Raw genomic sequence first — 19384 nt, 5'->3', positions numbered from 1 at the left:
CGGAGAAGTCCAGGAGAAGACGCTGGGTTTTTTCTTTCTCTCCCCGTCTTCCGAAAAGGAACCACATTGCGAGGGGGAACTAAGACAGAGTGTAAATACAAACAACCGCAAAAAGAAGCCAAGAAAAGCTAAGCCCACAGAAGCAAGCACAACACTGTTACAAAACTGTCTGGTTTTGTAACAATCGCCCCGCCGCCGGCCAATGAGCGGCTTGGCGGCGCGTCACGTGGTGTCGTTTTATATAACACTTTGCTGAGACAAGACAGTTATTAGGCGGCGCGGGGCGGCCGGCATGGAGCTCGCGGAGGCATTGCAGGGACCGGCGAGCGGCAGAGCGGCGGCCGTGGCAGCCCCGATTCCCTCCAGCCGCCGCTCCCTGCTCCGCGTCCCCGGCCCCTAGACGCCTCTTCCCCACGCATGTCCCTCTCCCTATGGATTCATTTCAGACTGAACAGATGCTGAGCTTGCCCGCCGAGCTCTGCAGCAACAACTTAGAGCTGGCGGAGCCGGCGGCATCACCGGCCCGCGGAGACACGGGCCCCCACCCAGAAGCGGCTACAGAAGGCCCCGCACCTCTACCGACTCGGCCGCCGCCGCAGGAGCGTCCTCCGAGGGCCTCGACGCCGGAGTGCAAAGTCCTTCTCACGCAGGCCGACGCCCTGGCGTCTGGGGGGCGCCTCCGTGAAGCCCTCGAGGTGTACCGACAGCTCTCGGAGCGGCAGCAGCTGGTGGCCGAGCAGCTGGAGCAGCTGGTGCGCTGCCTGGCCGAGAAAGTCCCTCAAGGCGAGGAGCCGGCGCCGGAGCCCCCGGACGGGAGCCGCGGGGCGAGCTGCGCTCTGGCGGCGGAAGAGGCAGGGGCGGCGACGGCCGCCGAGGCCACCGAGGTGTGGGACGGCTTCAAGTGCCGGAAGTGCCATGGATTTCTCTCAGACCCCGTGTCCTTGTCCTGCGGACACACCTTTTGTAAACTGTGCCTGGAACGCGGGCGGGCAGCCGACCGGCGCTGTGCGCTGTGCGGGGTCAAACTCTCCGCTTTGATGGTGGCCACCGGGCGGGCGCGCGGGGCCCGGCGAGCTGGGCAGCAGGCGCCGCCGCTGCGGGTCAACGTGGTGCTCAGCGGCCTCCTCGGGAAGTTGTTCCCGGGCCCGGCAAGGGCGTCGCAACTCCGGCACGAGGGCAACCGGCTGTACCGCGAGCGCCAGGTGGAGGCGGCGCTGCTCAAGTACAACGAGGCAGTTAGGCTGGGTGAGGCCACCGTGCCGCCGGGGCCGGGGCGGGTGGGGGCACGAGCCCGGCGGGGAGCTGCGGGGTGGGCCCGGGCGGAGGAGGGCGCGCGGACCTTGGGATGGACCGCGACCGGAGTGGGGGAGGGGGGCTCTGGAGTTCCGTCTCCGACTTTTTCTCTGTCTCTGCTGGTTCATGGCCCTTTCTCTGGGTCTCTGTCTATCTCCTTGCTCTTTGTCTTCTTCTGTGTCTCCTGTTAGCTTGTGTGTTTCTGCGTGTCTCAGTCCCTGCTTCTGTTTGTGTCGCTCTGTTTCTCCGTCTTTTTCTTTCTTTCCGTATCTTTGTCACTCTGGCTCTTGCTCCGTGTCACCGTCTGTTTCTCGGGCTCGCCTTCTCCTTCTGTCGCTGCGCGCACGGGCCCCTCTTAACACCTGTCCGTAGCTTTCGGGCCAGCAGGGGAACTTCGCACCCTTCCCACTCGCGCGCCGGGGCCTCTGGGCTCCCGCCAGCCTGGGATGTTCGGTCGGCGCCTGCGTCTGCAGCTCCCTCCCGGCCTGGGGCCGCCGTGGCTGCCGGGAGTTGTCCCTTCCGGGGCCGCGGCTCCCGGTGGGGTGGGTCCGGCGTGGAATTAGGTCAGGAGAGCACTGGTTGCATAAGGGCCGCTCGCGGCCGGGGCCGGGCGGCCCCTCCTCCGCGCGGGCGGGCGGGATTGTGTAACGGCTGAGGTAGCTGAAGTGGGCCACGCTCGCCTCGGAAACCATCCCGGGAGCGTGTGCGGGCGGGGTGGGGGGAGCGCTCGCGCCCCGTCGCCCTGTGACTCATTGTCACCGCTTCCTATCACACGATCCTCGGCTGAAATAGATGCCCCCCCCCCGCGCCCGACCGCCCGCAGCCTGCGCTCTCGCCTCGAACACCAGCCCGACAGACCAGAGGGCGACCGGCCAGGCGACAGCTCGGGGATCCTCGGGGACCGTGGGCTGGCTGCCAAGGGGGCCGCCTCTGTCCCGCTTTCCCGTGCCGCCTGAGGAGGGATGGGTGGTCTTTGCGGCCTCAAGGGCGATGTGGGCAGTCCCGCGCCTCGGGCCGCACTAGGGCGCCCGAGTTCCCTCAGGGAACGACTCCCCCCTCCCCGACCCCCCGCGTCTGGACCCAGGAAGTGGCCGCCGAGCCGCGGGTATTGCCCAGCTCAGGCCGGCTGCCAGGAGCTCGGCGGCGGGGCGCGGTGTCTGGCGAAGCGTGCCGGGGAGGAGGCGACAGGGCTGGGCAGACAGGGCTCTGGGATCCCAGGGTGCCCTGAGCCCCACTCGGAAGGGTGGAGGAGGGGGTGGGCTGGCGCCTCCACGTGTTGCATCTCCACCCGAGCTTGCAACAGGTAGTGGGGGAGGGGGAGGAACGAGACCCCGTGTGCCCAAGCAAAGCACAGTGTGTGCTGCAAGGAAAGGGACAGAGAAGACTGCAAACTCTTGACTGATGTCTTAAGAGCAAGTAATGGGCACCCAGGCGAACCCTCTGCACACCCCTGGGGGAAAAACCCCAACAAAGCCTGTTCCCGCAGCAGAAGGTGGAGCCCAGTCCCTGGGGAAGAGCAGGGCAGTATGACGTAGACAGGTGGCAACCGCTTAAGCCCAGGTCTCCAAGGGAGGTTCCATTCCTTTCAGCCGACCCCCAAGGGCCACGAAAGCCCCTTCCTGCCCTCCTCCTCCTCCCCGTTTGTTGCTGTCACCACTTTCCCCTGGGGGTTCTTCCTTGCACCACCAGAGGAGTCAAGGTGAAAAATGTCAAGACCTCTTCACCCTTCTAAGAGGAAAGGGACCTCCCCAACAAAGAGTATCTTGGTGCCGGAAGATGGCCAGTCTCTCTTCCTTACTATTCAAAGTACTACACTCCCCTTCGGAAAAAAAGGAACCTGTCTCCCACCCCAGATTCAAAGTCTGCAAGTTAGTAATGAGTCTGGCCAGCTAGCTAGACTTGAGCAGGTGCCTTCCCCTCTCTGGGCTTGATTCTCCTTGAAGAATGGGTTGATTGAGCCAGATGATCTCTAAAGGCCTTTCCAGCCCTGGCATCTAGTGGTTCAGAGTATTGATGAGAGCCAACCTCACTTTATTCCCAGAAGCCTTGTCCATTCACATCTGCCTATCTGTAATGAGAGGATGGAGGCTTGCAGATGCATTTCTGTTTTCTTCAGAAGAACTTCACGTGTGCTGGGGTTTGTAGACAGAGATGTCGCTGATATCACCGGGAGACTAACTGGGACTTGTCTTCCTGGTGGCAAGGATGGGGGTCACATCTGGCCATCCCCTTCTCCTTCCTCCCTGGCCTGTTTCCTTGTGGGCAATACCTCACCCAGAAGCCAGGCTGCCAGTTGCTAGCCACGGCCATGAAGCAGGGTGCGAGAGTTCCAGGGTGCGAGAGTCAAAGTTGCTAATGCACCACTGACACCACAGGCCCTCTAAGGAACTGCTTGAGAGAAGGGGAAAAATGACTTTTTTACAGTTGGGGAAGCTCAGACCCAGAGTGGCTGGGGGGTGTGGTAGGCAGGGCAATATTAGGGCTGGAGATGGAGCTTATGCCTTTGGGTCCCTAGCAGAAAAGTCCTAGATAACTTGCCATTTTGCTCAAGGTTTTTTTGTTTGTTTTTTCTCATTTTGGCAGCTCCAAATGACCACTTGCTTTACAGCAACCGGTCTCAAATCTATTTCACCTTGGAGTCTCATGAGGATGCACTGCATGATGCAGAAATAGCATGTAAGCTCCGCCCCATGGGGTTTAAGGTGAGTGTGGGATGGGAGGGATGGGAAGGAATTGTACTGTAGACCGGAACTGGCAGGAAGGACCGCCTCCCTCACTCAGAGCAGGGAGAAGGCTCTTCAGAGGAGCTGGGGGGTCCCTTGACAAAGGGTGACTTAGGGATCTGCAAGGGAGCTGGATTCCTCCCCAACCTGATCTTCCACTGATGACCCGCAGAGCAGCCTGGGCCTTGTGACTCTCTAGAGCAGGGACTTGGGAGCCAGACTGCCTGAGTTTATGTCCCAGCTCTGCTACTTTTACTAGCTGTGCGGCCTTGGCACGTTACCTAACCTCCCTGTACCTCATCTCCTCATCTATAAAATGAGGATATTCAAAGCACCTACTTCACAGGGTTTGTTGTGAGAATTACATGAGCTAATGCACGCAGACACTTAGAACAGTGCCTGGCACATAGCGTTGCATGTGTCTGCCGTCAACAGCATCATTCTTTTCCCAGGACAGTAGAAACAGGAGGGAGAGAGAAGTATTGCTGGCTCATTCTGCCATCTCAAGTCCTTAATGTAGTCAGTCAGCCTGCCGGTTCCCCTAAACATGTAGGTCACGTGGAGGGGTGGGGAGAAAGACAGGTTCAGCATCTCTCAAGATGCCAGGGTGCAAAGTGTCACTTTCTGCATCTCTGTCAGGCCTCAGGACTGGCCCTCAGCCACATTTCAATATTTTGTTTAGAAGATTAGATTTGAGCCTGGGCTCTACTACCTGCAAGCCAAGTGACCATGTGGAAGTCGCTTCACTCTCTGAACCCTAAGTGTCCTAGTTTGCAAAAGGAAGATCTTGCTGTCTGCCCTGATCGCCTCACAGGGGTGCAGTGAGGGTTACAGGTGAGCATGGCCAAGAGACCATTCTGTGACCATTCTGTAACGCTGGCTCTTGGTGTGGTGCTCTCTCTACACAACCCCAACTCATCCAAGGCTGTGATCCCTTATCTGAATCCTGTGGGGCCAGATATGTTCAGAATCCAGAATGTTCCCAATCTCACAAAGCCCAGGTTTGAGCTCTGGACAGCGCCCCATAGTCACACACGCTATTTCTGCAGGATATTACATGAAAATACACACGAAGTGGGACAAAGACTGTAACACACATCGTTTTAGGTGAGGTTTTGCCACCTAATGATTCTGATGTCAAGCTTATGAAAATATTGAAAATATTTTTTGAAATATTTTCAAAATATTTCAAATATTGAAATATCAATATTTTATGAAAATATTGAAAATATTGAAAAGCTTATGAAAATATTGGATTATCAGACTGTTTTCAGGATCTGGGAACTTCAGATAAAACATTGTGGAGCTGCATACTGGGCCATTAATGTCAGAGTGAATCTCGTATGTTCTTTCATGAGAAGGTTTTCATGAATGATGATGGATTAGTATATTCTCTTTCCCAAGGAGCACAATTACAGTTTATTCAAAGTCACCAAAGTCTTAACCCACAGGAGCTTCAGTGGGAGCTATTTCAGGCCTTGTAGTGGTGCGGGCCAGTGAGCTGCCTGGGCGTAAGAGGACTTCTCTTGCAACTCTTTCTGCTTAGGCCCCCTAAGGGTTGGGGCCTCGACAGTGCAGTGGGAAACAAGGCTGAGTAAGCAGTGGACCATCTTGGATGAAACAGGAAAAGTGACTTCCCCAGTGAAGGAAGAGTTGGTGGAAATATTAAACAGGAGTTCATTTCCCCAAAGTGCTGGCGTAAGCAGAGAGGCAGTGACGAGAGACCTCTGCTGACTTGGGGGTCGAGAGAAGACTTGAACGGTGCTTCTGATTCAGAGCCGCCTCACACCCTGATTTGCATATTTCCCACCGTTTCTATATGAAACGCCCTTGTGGGAGGAGTTCATCACGTGCAGCCCTATTCCAGCCCCCCAGCCAGGGCTCGTGCTTCTCAAATTTTCCTGCAGGCGGTGCAGCTCCAGGAGGGTGAGCTGGCGGCCCTGAGCAGCTGGAGTATATACGCGTGGCTGCTTGGTATGATTGGTCAGATCCCAAAGCCTCTCGAGGCTGCCAGCACTTATCCCCTCTAGCCGCCCTGAAATGTCACACCAGCCTTTCTCCTGAGGGCCCCCGGAGCACTGCTGGGAAGATGCAACAAGCCATGCATCCGGCTCCAGAAGGAGGGGGAGTTCTTGGGGAGGCCCCCAAGAGGCTTGGAGCAGGGGCCACTGTTCAGGAAGGCAGATCCCGGCTGGCCCCTGTAGCCAGGCCCGAGCCGGAGGGCACTGCGGCCTGCAGAGGCGTGTCGGAAGGGGAGGCCCCGCATGTTAGAGTGCCCAGCAGCTGCACCCTGCATTATTTCCTTCACTAAGTTACACTCGGGCTCAGCCGTGGAGCTGAGGGAGTGGGGAGCAGGCCCCTGAGGGGCAGCCTCCAAGCCAAGCTGCCAGGAGCACCTGTCCTAAGGCACGGAGAGGAGGCAGCCCTCCTCCCACCTCTTTTCTTTTTCCTCACTCTTCCCCGGGATGCACCTTTCCCAGGGCAGTTGGGCCTGGACCCTGAGGAGCCCTAAAACTTCTTATGCTATTTCAAGACGTGGCGAGGGGGCTGAGCCCACCGGAGCCAAAGAGTTTGCGCAGGCCCTGGTTAGCCCTCCAAAGGGCGGTCTGCTTCACGGGGAGGGGCACAGTTCTAGTTCCAGCTTTGCTACTAGCTACCTTCGAGGTCTTGGAGAGATCACATGCCTTGGCTCACTTGGGCCTCTTCTGATAAATGATCAGTGAGTGTAGATGGTCGCTCAGCCGGTAAGATGGACTAGGTCTCTGCTTGACAGACCAGTTACCAGGAAGGTCCATCCAGGCAGGTCCTGAAACCTGGTTAGTATGTGCTCAAATGGGGGTTCTTGCTACATTTGGTACGTCCTCCAATACAGTGGTGGGGCCGGGAGAGAGGGAGGCGGAGGCACAGTGGTTGAGAATTTGGGCTTCGGTATCAGTCAGTCCCAGGCTCAAAACTTGATTCCACAATCTCTTATTATTTTGGGTGAGTCATTTCTCTGGATCTCAGTTTTATCTCCTTGAAAATGGGCTTCAGAACAGTTGCCTACCTAGTAGGGCTATAGATGAGATAGTCCTTTTAAAACCCTTCACACGACAATGAAAACCCACGAAGCAGTTAGCTGGTGTTATGAACGATAGCAGCATCAAGAGGTGGATAAGAATGGGATTGAATGCTCATGTTTTCTTCCAGGCACACTTCAGAAAAGCGCAAGCCTTAGCCACCCTAGGCAAGGTGGAGGAAGCACTAAGGGAGTTTTTATATTGTGTGTCCCTCGATGGAAAGAACAAAAGAGCAAGAGCTGAAGCCCAAAGGGTGAGTTGAGATGACGTCAGGTCCAGCTGCCCAGTGGGCCCCCACCCCTCTGTCTTCTCCGGGGTGGGGGGAGTGAGGGAACTGCCCTTCCTGGGATTGGGGGTCCTGAGTGGGTGGCTCCCTGGGTTGAGGGGACAGGAGCGAGACACAAGTGCCAACTGATGGCCCGGAAGCACCATCCTTTTGGCGTGTACAATCAGATCGAGCAGTTCCTGCATTTCTGTAGGAGCTGATGAGGGGTGTTCTTGCTTCTTTGACTCGGGGTTTGGGTTGTCAGTGGGAAACAAACAAAACAAAATAAAACCAAATAAGTTAACATGGGGATGGAGGCCCCCTGAGGAGACTCTGGCTGTTGGCAAGAGGTCCTGTGTGTGAGGCTGCCTGCAGTTGTAGAACTTTTCTTTAGCTAAGTCACAGCTTCACCAGTCACACAGGGCAGCCAGCTCCTCAGAAGGGATGTTGGGTCCCATCTGCCCTGCCATATGCAGAACTCCAACCTTCAGCTCCTTTGCTGGAAATAAAACACATACAGAATATAAGTCAAGGACTATTACAATACATGCAAACAGTCATTCCAACTCTTGAGTCCTGGGAGAATGTGGATGTTACTGTTTAAATACTGGACGCATTAGTGAAGGCTCAAGCATCCTCAATTCGTGGACTTCGTTGCTTACTGTTCCGCAATGTATTCTCACGGTCTGGCTAACTGGCCTGGAAGTTGGATGTTAGCAATCAGTGGTGGCCTCTGCTCTCCCACTCCCTATTCACCGCCACTCCCCAAGTGCCTCTGTCCCAGTACAGTTTGGCAGAGCAGTGGATGAAGAAAGGACGCAAGAGACAGGAGTGGTTTCTGAAGGCCCCAGAAAGGAATCTTTAGCAAAATCAATGAACTAGGGGAAGCTGAGCTCTGGAGGCTATGCCTCTCACAGAAGGTTTCTTTTCCGGGAAGTTGCTTTGGCCTGGTTAGTCAGAGCGCTGGTGGCAGAGAATTGCTCCAAGCTGTGGACCCTTTCCCAAATCTTAACTGCACTCCATAGTGTGAGTAATAATAATAATAACAGCTAACATTTATTGAGCGTTTCCTGTGCACCCCACACTGTGCTATGGGCTTTATGGGGAAGATATAATTTAATTTCCCCAATGGCCCTATGAGGGTAGGTACTATTATTTATGCCCATGTTACAGATGAGACAGATGAGGAAGCTGAGGCTTGGTGACTTTCCTGAGGTCACACACCTAGTGATTGGTGAAAGAGCAATCAAACCCAACTCCACCTGCTTCCAGAGTCTGCCTTGTGAGCTGCTCCACCATCCTGCTGCCCCAGGAGGCCTTGTCAGGAGTCTTAGCACCCACCGATGGGGCTGGGGGGACAGCAGCAATGGAATTATCCGGGTCTGGGATGGATGGACAAAGGCGATTAGAAGAGCCTTGACTTTGGGGGACAGAGTGTGCAAAGGCCAAAAGAGGCAGGTGTTGGGCTCAGGAGGGAGTGGTTCCTTTATTCTCATTTGTCCATTTCCCAGTTGGCCTGAGAGGCTCTGGTATCATCAGTTGGATTGATCTCTCTTTACAGCCCGATTTTACAGACCACCTAGTGTCATTCCCATAGCTGCCTTAGCGGGGCAGGGGAACACACTGTGCTAAGCTCTGAGACCCAGAGAGGCATAAGCCACAGTGTCAGTCCTCAAGGACCTACCTTACAATCTTGCACTTGTTATATAGTGTAATATAAATTTCAGACAATACAAGCGAGCATTTGCCTGTGACGAGTGTTGCAGAGTTCTGAAGCTGGGGTGAGTATTTAGAGGCGAGTTTCCACTGAGTGTGGCGAGGGCATGGCAGTTACCTAAGAACACTGAGGACCTCCGCTGTGCTTATTTACTGGATTGTTCCCATTCCAGGGATAAAGGTATGACAGAGATGGTCCAGGCTCACTTGGGATGAATTAGCTGCCTTAGCCACTCACAGGCCTGGGTTTCTTTTTAATGTTTGTATTTACCTCAGATTCTTTTTTGCCCTCTTGAGCCATTTGGGCCTTTCAAAGGCAGACACTGAAGTGGAATTGACTTCCGTTCGTATGTGGAATGCTCATTCCCACTGAGAGTCGACCCCAAATTTTGTTTTCCAAAGCCACTGAGAAGGCCTAGTCTATCTTAGGTATTAAAGGAAGAAGGTCAGTGCTGCTGTTGCTTCTGCTTTGTTTCCTTCGAGTTCCCTCTCTGCCTCTCTTTCCCTCTCACCGCACTCTACCCTTTTATCCCTGTACCTTGGGATGCCCTATGGCTGATACTGTTCTTTTTGGGAGAATTCCAGGGAGATTGCTTCAGAGGTGGGTTGGTCCTGGTGGGCCACTCGGGAGGAGCCTCTGAAAGGTGGCATTTATGGCCCTGGTCACTGTGAGTACCTCCCCACCTCACTCCTTTACCAACTCCTAGCTGGGAGGAGATAGAGGCATCTGTCTGAAGACTTTGGGTCTGAACCCTAGGCCTCTCCCTGGGCCCTGGAATGGCTAGTGTCTTAATTCAGTTCCATCCAGTGTGATGAGTATTTATTGGACATCTGTCACGTGCCCTCCAGAAGGTGACCAGACTTACATCTGCAATGCAATTTGAGGCTAACACAAGACTGTGTAGTGTAAGGTGCTATCTTATGGTGCAGTCGAGAACACGGAAGGACCGGAGAGATCAGGAAGGCTGGGGGAGTAGGGGAAGGTAGTGCTGGAGCTGAGCCTTGAGGGACGAGCAGGGCTTGGCTATGTGGAAAGTGCTGGCATCAGAAGGAACATCATGAAGGAACTGCTGGGGCCCAGCAAAAGAGCAAGTCAAACCAGAGAGAGTTTGGTCAGAGTTTCGGTCAGATTCCCCTGATGAGTTAATACCCTATTACCCAGAACAAAGGGTGGAGCGCCCTTTAGTGGGTCTCAGTGGCAAACTTGTGAATATGTTTTAGAAGTGAGTGACCTGCCTTCCTGTGTTGTGTTACACATGATAGATACGTATGTATGCTGATGACTGGCGCTTTCACAGGGGAGAACTGAAACAAGGATGTGGGCAGCCGATGGCGCAGCGTCCGCGCGCCCGCACATCTTTGTCTCGCAGTCCCTTCTGGGTCTTCTACCTGCCCCCGCACCACTGCCCCCAGCTTATCAATTGCAAAGGAAGCCAGCCATAGACTGGAACCGGCCTGCCCCCGGTCCTGGAAGATACCTGATATTCTCTGGAAAGTGAAGGCCAGAAACGGGGAGGAGAGACTAGGAGAAGAGGAAGGAAGGTTGGGTTCTGCTTTTCCGGACATTTCACTGCTGAAGGGATTCATGGTCCGGGGCTGATGGAGGAGGGAGCAAAATGGGCAGGGTGGGAAGAAGTAGCGAGGAACCTCGATGACATTTGTCACCTTCTACCCATGGGGGTGTCGCCGACACGACTCCAGGTCCCCCAGCTGATGTTTCTCTCCCGTCTTCACCTCTGCCTCTTTCCTCCTAGGTAGGTTTTGAAATCCCCCTGCAGATATTTCTATGGAATGGCAGCAGTGGAGTGGTGGTTTGTACCTCTGGCTAGGGTGACAAAGGCATCTGTAGTGCCTTTTCAAAATCCAGATTCTCGGGCCACACTTCAGACCTGGGGGAGCCGGGCATGGGAACTTAGAACCTGGACTTTCCCTAAGCTCCCAGGCAATTCCGATGCACTGAAGTGAGGACCCCTACCCCACTGTGTCGGGGTCTGTGGTCCAAGGCTTCCTCCCTGGAGTTTGGCCCCGCAAGCTGTGCCCTTTGCCCCTTCCTCCCCCCACCCTTCACCCAAGCACCTGTAGAAACTTAAGTAGTGAAGTCTTCTGTTTTATGTCACAGCTTCTCCTTAGTTTCTTTTCACCATCATTCCCGGGGGCTTCTCAGGAACATTCTCCCGATATCCTGAAGCTGTTGGCACCTCACCCTAGATTAAAGGAACACGTAGAGTCATTGGCTACTGAAGGCACCAGCCATAATCTACCAAAGTTGTCACAGGTAAAACTCCACTCACCCAGCTCGCTCGTGACTCTTCGTTCGGCTGTTTTGTGGGCAAACATGGGGAGTGAGCCCTCACTCTCCTACCTCATTCGGTTCCCGAGAAAGAAGAAATGGAGTCGCTCATGGCTGCGTTCTTCGCTAGAAGGCTATTTCCTAAAGATGAAATTGGATTTTAGGCGGGGGCCCGGGGTTGATGATTTATTACGTTCAGTTTTCAGTTCTTGGTCGGATCCAGCTGAAGGAGAGAGTTGACAGAACTAGAAAGGATCTGGCCCACTTCCCCTGGAGCCCTTCAGTCGGGGTGGCTTTATCAGCTTAGGGGCGGAGCCTGGGAAGAGGGCCTGACAGCCCCTCCTTTCCTGCTTTTTGTTTGTGCAAGCTGCTCCCAGCTAAGTTCCTTGTGCAAAGACAACTCCATTTGATCCCCAAGGGGAGGTAATTTCATATTCCTGCACCGTGTCTTACACGTAAGTAGACTTCCAATACATATTTGGAGCGGGGGAGAGGGAAGCGACCTAGGAAGTCGCAGGTATTTGAGTCTTTGAAAACGATGGTCTCCAGGCCCTAGCTTTCCCAGCAGAGGGCAAGTGGGCAGAGGCTGGGGCTCAGAAGGGCAGACGTGAAGGCAGAGTTGAGCTCTGAAGGTCTAGGCACCTCGGGACCTCTGCCTGCCCACCATCTGTTATCCGTGTTCCTCCCCTGTATGTGAGCCCTGGGGTCTCTGTGGCTTCTTGGATTCTCTGACAGGTGAGAATCTTACATCTCCCTGACTTCTTTCCCCGCTCTGGAGAATGAATAAAATGCAGGTGTACCTGACTCAAAAAAGGGTGGGGGGGCAGAACTTAGAGTATCTCCTGAAATCAAAGCACCCCTAGTGCATCTCAATACGTGTTTGAGATCATTATTACAGGACTGAGAGCCCTAACACTGAACCAGAGTCCCTGGGGTGACTTCTAATGGCAGCTCAATCTGAAATGAAGAAAAGTAGCACCCCTGGCTTTCCCATGTGAGCCAGCTGGGGAGCAGGGATTGGGTTTCCACCCAGACTTTGCCTTGCAAAGCGGTGTACCGTGTAGACTATGCCTGGGGCTCATGGAAAGGATGCGGCAGTGCCACAGTGCTGAAAAAACCCCTGAACTCCCCAGGTTAGGGACTCAGAAAACCCACATCCTTTTTCTCCGTACCTCATCATTTTCTCCCAGCTGTGCACTGCCCATTTTTCATCTATCTACCAATTTTTTTGGTTGGAGTTGGAGGGGAGAAAACAGCGTGAGCGTTTTGACCCATGTGCTATGGATGTGGAGTAGAGAGGGGTTCTCTAGGTAAACCTGCATGAACACCTTGTCATTGGATTTGTTTTTTTCTAGGTCCTTCTCCTGGACAAAAATTCTTTAAAAGGCTAGAGACATTATGGATCGTTTTGCCAAATGATCTTGTCTCTTTTTCAGACTTCTCACCCCAAATCTAGTGAAAAGACTAATTTGTCCCTAGTTTGACCAGTGTAACACATAGCTCTGGAGCGTGAGGGCACTCGGCAGGCCTGTGAACACACCTGTGCCAGAGCCTTCCCGAAAGTTCTTTGGGAGTTGGGTGTGGGGCTCGAGGAGGGCCCGGAATGGCAGTGAGGGTGAGAGGAAGTACTGAGTGGCTGGATGTACCCTGGCTGCACTGCATGCCTTGGTTTCCCCCAGGTAGTGACTGGGGACTGATTTGGAGGGGAGCGGGGCCTGGCACTGCACTTGCCATCACCCCCTTCAGCGCGGCCCAAAGACTCTCTCCCCGCATGCCTTTCTGTCCTCGCCTCGGACAGAGGTTCCTCCGCTCCGCCCCAGCTGGGCCTGCCTGTGCCCTGTGACCGCCCATCAGTTAAGCTACACGTCCTCTAGATGATCAACACTGTGCGGTATCTTCTCATTGTGCCCCTGGGGAGAAGTATCAGAGGACGACGTTGGTCATGAGGAGATCCTGATGTTCGGCTCTTCCTTTCCAGGAAACGCTGGAGCGCCCACATTGTTCTGGTCAGGAGACGGCAGCAGCCGGGGGGCACAGAGGCAGCCCGGTGAACCTCGTGCCGGTGCAAGGGGACAGGCAGCAAGACGGCCCCGAAGACCAGGATGGAGCGGAGGAGGAGGGGGCCGCTGCCTCTCCCCAGGCTGCCTCCAGCAAGACCGGCAAATGCCAGGGGAAGAAAAGGAAGCGCGGCCAACTCGAGCCCCAAGACCCCGAGGTGCCTAGGAAAGCGTCTAAGGCAGGTGCGGACTCTCCCCGGGGGGCAAGCGGCTCGGAGGAGGGCCCGGCTCACCACTATGCGGAGGTCCCTCACCCTCCACGGGAGGGCTCCGCGGCTCTGCACGGGGCCCAGCTCTCAGCTCTGCCGCCTCCAGGGTGCCTGTGGGGCTTCTGTGAGAGCACGGCGTCCAGTAGTGACATCTCATGCCCTCGGTGGTGTCACCTCCTTCCAGGCCAGCCTCTGGCTACCCCCATCCCCATTCCGGGAACGTAGGACAAGGGCAGCGCGATCAGGCCTCACTCCGCTCCTTCCCAGTCGTGTTCCCGTAGGCAGGCATCTGAGAAGCGGCAGCCGCAGCTTGAGACCTTTCCCAGAGCGCTGGCAGTGCCAAGATTCAGTGTCAGCTCTGAAGGCCTGGCTCAGTCCGCGGAGTTGCTGCCGCCGCCGCTTGTTGAGTGAGGCGCCTGTTGCATTTGAAGGAAGCCCCCAGGGCTCCGGACGGTCCCTGACTTGCGCGTCTCTTTATGGGACTGTTGGAAGCCCGTGAGCGCCTGTTTCAGGGTACCCCATTCTCAGTGGCTCACGTGGCCACTAAATCAATTCTCTGGGAGGTGGTGAGAGTGGCAGGCTGAAAAAATAATTGGGTTCTTTTGCCTCAGAAGTGCTGTTTGTGAAACCAAGGTTGGTTCAGCTCTGACTTCTGCTCTCTAAACCACAGATCCTCCCGCTGCTCCGGGGGCCAAACCTGCTCTCAGTGTTCCACTCGCATCTTTTGACGCCTCTGACCTTGAATGCTCCCTCTGTATGAGGTATGTGATGTGTACTGTCACTGCCTGAGTGTTCTTCCCCTCTGGTGTCAGGACTTGTCTGCTAGTGAACTACTGCTTGGTTGGTTAGCACGGAAAAGCGTGGTTCTAACAAAATGGAAATCACGCCGTTAACTGTCACACGGGCTAGCTTGTGTCCCTTGCTTACAGAATGCATTCCCCGCACTCCTGACTTGGAAATACCTAGAGAGCGGAAAGGAAACAGTCTACTCAGAGGTCACAGACTGATGGCGCACAGGCTGGATGTCTTTTGTTCGGCCTTCACGGGATTTGGGGGCTTGTGAAAAGTGAATGTTTTGAGACAGGACACGCACTCCAGTTGGTCACGGCCCCCCTCCCATGGCCACTGCCTTACACCAGCCTTCCTCTCGCATTTGCTTTGCTTTCCGGGTGCCTTGTAGGCGTTTAAGTTTGTGACCCTGGAACTAATCTCAACTGGCTACTTGATCAAGGTCTCAAAGCTCAAGGGCCAGTGTCAGCACCACAGGCCTATTCCTTGGAAGCCAAGAGAGGGCCTGATTAGTTTTTGTTCTGTGCCCTGCACAGTAGTCAGTAGTAGGCATGTACCACTTGGCCAAGCGTCTCTCCTCCACCCACTGCCACGTCATCTCTACTTTCTCAGACCTCTGGACACACAAATTATCCACATGCCTGCCCACCCTCCAACATACACAAAAAGGAAACTGCTACAGCAGTGGTCTGTGCAAAGAAATGACTTTCACTTGTTTCATTTCACAGCTGTGGCTTTGTGGCTAAGAGGAGCTGCTCCAAAGCCAGGGTGCCTGGGTTTCAACCGAGGCTCTGCCACTTACTGGCTGTTTGACCTGGAGCAAGTGACTTTCTCTGCCACTGTTTTCTCATGAGTAAAATAGAGAACAGTAGTACCTGCTCTATGGGCTTGTTATGACTGAGAAAATCTATTTAAGACACTTAGAATAGTGCTTGACATATAGTAAGTACTCGATAAATGTTAACTTTTTTTCCTAGACCAGAGGTTCTTTAACTTTAGGTCCATGGACCCCTGAGGGGGTTCTATCTATGGATTCTAATAGATCTAAGAATTCCCTGCAGTTATATGTAAAAGTGTGTGTGTGTGTGTGTGTGTCTGTGTGCGTGTGTGTGAGTTTTCCAGGACGAGGTCCACAGCTTTCAGTAGATTCTCAAGTGTGCCTTATTCCCCCAAAAGAGCTTTAAAAGGAGGCTGAGATATTTGCACAAAAGTTGTTAAGATGGTTGAACCAAGAGAAGAGAAGTCAGGAAAAATCTTTCGGTCCACCACACAGATGGATCCAGCCAGCGGAGGCTCCTCAGAGGTCTTCTTGCCCTTTACAAGCACATATGCCTTCCGTATCAATCCCAGGCATACTCGGAATGACTTTTCTTGTCCTCTGAAGAAAAATGAGTAAGGTGGCCATTACCCGAACACATACTTTTTCTCTCTCTTAAAAAAATTAGAGTTGTCAGATTTGCTCATAAGCTCAGACAGACTCGATAAAGAAGGTAGCAGCAAGCCTGCCGTATACTGTCTGAGTTTAGGTGGAGTGGGCGAGGGTAGGATGGGCTGTATAACCAGTTCCCCCTCCCCCTCACAGCAACATAGCAGACAAATGGGCCTCCACAGGTAATAACGCCTTTGTGGCTCTCAGCCCGCGATGTGAGCCGTGGTCCTTCAGATGTCAGACTTTGATAGACTTGATTCAGCTCACTCAGAAAGCCTGGGTCTTTGGTGTACTTATCCTCCTTAACACTCCTCCCGGCATCCCGGGGACGCAGAATCAAACACGCAGACTCATCCTGTTTGTGTTTTCCCTGAGGGCTAAGAATCCTGAGGTTGAAGTTCTTTTGTTCCCTTTCCTCTGCTTTTCTCCCTTTCATCTTGTTTGTCCCTGATCTCAACAGGGAGCTTCAGAGAAGGGTTAGAAATTTGGTCCAAGAAATAAACACCAAGAGGATAAGACCCCCTTCTAGTTGGCTCGCTCTGAGTTTAAAAGCCATTATTTCCCTTATCCTGCCCCTCTGTTCTAAATGAGACTTCAAAGCAAAAACCCATCTTTGCCTGGAGAAGTTATTGTATGGGCTGGTAAGTTACCGGGGCCGGGGGGTGGGGTGGGTGGGACTCTAGCTGCTTTAAGGTGAAAAGAAGCCTGCCAGGTCTAGAGAACGTTTCTGATCGCAAGGCTCTTACAACTAGTTCAAAAGCATGTAGTTCCCCTTCCAACAGGGCTTGTCTCCCAAGTCAGAAATCACATATCGACAGAGGCCATTTCAAATATATGCTTTAGCTGGAATTATTGCAGTCTTGGAAAAGCTCCTGTTTCTACCTCTCTTCAGTGCTTTTCTTTTTTAAATTGTTATTAGGATTATTATTACGTTCCGTTATGACCCTCATGTGTCTTTGGTGGAGAGGGTTTAAGGGTAGATATTTTCAAACAATCTGCCGAGTCATGAAACTATAGACATTTGTACCTCCTGTGCAGGTTTCTAGAATGAAATCCAGTGGCCGTGGTGCTGCATTGGTAGAAGACAAGTTAGAGTGTGAATTTATTTGTTCTGATTCTAGAGGGAAAGTCCCGAGGGGCTTATAAATTCCTCAGGGAGAATGGTGGAGAGAGTGAATGGAGCAGCAGTTGGAGGGTGAGCTAATGAGAAACTTTCCAGTCTCCATTCCGAGTTTCCCTTGCTGGATCCCTTGCTGGACGGGGAGAGCTGTGCTGAGGGAAGTCACTCTCTGCCCCTCAGTCTTCAGTGAGTGCAGATCCTCCCTTGGGATTTACCTGCTCCAGATATCCTAGCCCTGGGGGCCACCTCTGGGGCTGCTGTGGAGCAGGACTTTTGGGGTGACAAGGATATTTTGAGATGTGGAGCAAGAATGTTTGATATTTGAACCAGTTACCTAATGGCCCAGTGACCTCTTTGTCAATTGAAATGAAAAGCTTTATATTTAACCTAGTTTTAGCTGCTCAGTTCTCTCTCTCTCTCTCTCTCTCTCTCCCCCTGCCCCCTCCCTCCTCCTGATTCCCTCTTTGCTCTCATTTGATAGCAGCAAAAGAGCACAATACAAGGATGTAACTGGTGGGAAAAGATAGCTATTTCCAGACAGGCCAAACATCTTATCCGGGCTGACATCTAACTGAAAGCATTTATTATTACTATTGTTTACTCCATCACTGTGACAATGTAAAATGCTCTCTTGTGAGAAAATCTGGCCCTACTCTGATTTATAAATGCCCCCCTGAAGTGTTTTCCGAAATCATTACCTAAACTGGTAAATAAAAGGGAGAGGGATTTGAGTATATATCTATTTCTAGCTCTGTCTACATAGAGAGAGTTTCTCTCTCTCTGGCAGTGGGGAGAAGGAAGGGAGAGAGACAGAGGGAGAGAGGAAAGGGTGTGTGTGTGAGTGTGTGCACCTACATATACACGGATGGTGTGTGTTCTAGATATAGATGAACACAACAGTCGTGGCTGTGTCATGTAGTGGAGAAGGAAGATGGGCTTGTGACTCACATGTGACTTAGAATCCCAAGCCCTGATACTTATTAGCTAGCTGTGTGACCTTGCACAAGTTCTTTAACTTGTCTGAGTCCTAATTTCCTCAATAGTAAAATGGAGCTAGTCCAATTATTGCCTGTGACTGTATAAAGTTAATTTATATGAAAAACAGTATTGTACACATCCAGGATAGCGAGAGAAATATATTCCATCTGTCCCCAGTCACTTTACTCAGTCAGCCTGAATATAGAAGTGGGTTGAGTATTGAAAGATGATCTATTCTAAGCATCTGAACCTTGAATTATTTCAAAGCAATAATCATGCAGCATCTGTGGCAGCATTCTTGTTTGTGACCACTGAAATCAGGAGCATTTTAATCATAGCTCTTGCTAAGAGTTGCTCTATCCTTCTGTGTCTGTTTCATTCGTCTGCTCATTAATTGTCAGTATTTGTTGCAATTAATTGGCCAGCTATATCATTATTATTTGTATGTGGATTACATTCTTCAATGAACAAAAGGCTTGAAATTCTCAAGAAAAATCGTTTTGCAGATACAGATTCATCAGTCAGTGTTCATCATTAGCGTCGTCAAGTAATGTATAAAAAGCATTCGGATTCATAGGTCTCAAATTACTGAGGAAATGAGATCATCTGCTTTGGCTGCTTCTAGGAGTTAGATCACAGCAGTAGTTCCCAAAATCAGCTTGCAAATCTCAATTTTGAAAAACACTTTAAATTGTGAAATAGACACAGTGGGAAAGTATGTAAAAATATGAATATATTCTCTTAACAAAATATTGTAAAGAGGATACTCATGGAACCCCTCTCAGCCCAAGAAATAAAACATTGCCAGGACTCCAGAAGCTGCCCGTGTGCCCCTTCCAAAGCATGACACCCCCCCCGACACTGAAACCACTAACTTGACACCTTTGTATGTATCTCTAAACTGTGTAATTTCGTTTTTCCTATTTTTAAAGAAACTTCATATAAGTTGAATTATCCAGAATGGATTCTTTTTTTGTGGCTTCTTTTCCTCAGGATGAAGATTTATCCACGTTATTACATGTAGGTGAAGTTTGTTCATTTTCATTAGTGTATAGTGTCCCATTGTATGAATCGACCAAAATCAGTTATATTCTGGATGGATATTTGGGTTGTTTCTAGTTTAGGGCTATTATGGACAGCGTTACTATGAACAGTTTTTATGTCTGCTGGTGCGTATATAACTCTTTGCCCAGTTTTGATTGGGTTATCTCTCTTTTTCTTACTGACTTGTAGGAGCTCTATGTATGTTCTACATATAAGTCCTTTGTTAGTCACGTGTGCTGCAGATATCTTCTCCCGCTCTGGCTTGCCTTCTTGCTCTCTTAATGGCCCCTTTCGACGTGCTAACAAGTTCTTAAGTTTAATGCAGTAACAATGATCACTCTTTTCATTTACAGTTAGCTTTTTCGTGTGTGTGTCCTGTTTAAGAAATCTTTTTCCCCCCCTTGAGGTCAGA

General features: G+C 52.1%; 1 protein-coding gene across 3 annotated transcripts in view; it reads left to right on the top strand.

Moving 5' to 3' along the window:
* The first annotated feature begins 240 nt into the window (after positions 1-240).
* Positions 241-19384, top strand: part of LONRF3 (LON peptidase N-terminal domain and ring finger 3) — a 36358-nt gene continuing 17214 nt past the window's right edge. Inside the window, exons 1-6 of one of the 3 annotated variants that reach the window (XM_060291896.1) lie at positions 241-1245; positions 3877-3995; positions 7206-7328; positions 11176-11331; positions 13325-13586; positions 14283-14373. In XM_060291896.1, coding sequence (XP_060147879.1) covers positions 432-1245; positions 3877-3995; positions 7206-7328; positions 11176-11331; positions 13325-13586; positions 14283-14373 — 1565 coding nt within the window. In that variant the 5' untranslated portion in view covers positions 241-431. The remainder of the gene's footprint in view (positions 1246-3876; positions 3996-7205; positions 7329-11175; positions 11332-13324; positions 13587-14282; positions 14374-19384) is intronic. The other 2 variants (XM_060291897.1, XM_060291898.1) reach the window with 2 other exon arrangements.

The sequence above is a fragment of the Globicephala melas genome, chromosome X (assembly GCF_963455315.2).
Source record: "Globicephala melas chromosome X, mGloMel1.2, whole genome shotgun sequence".
Taxonomy (NCBI): domain Eukaryota; kingdom Metazoa; phylum Chordata; class Mammalia; order Artiodactyla; family Delphinidae; genus Globicephala; species Globicephala melas.
This window is presented reverse-complemented; position numbering and strand designations above follow the sequence as displayed.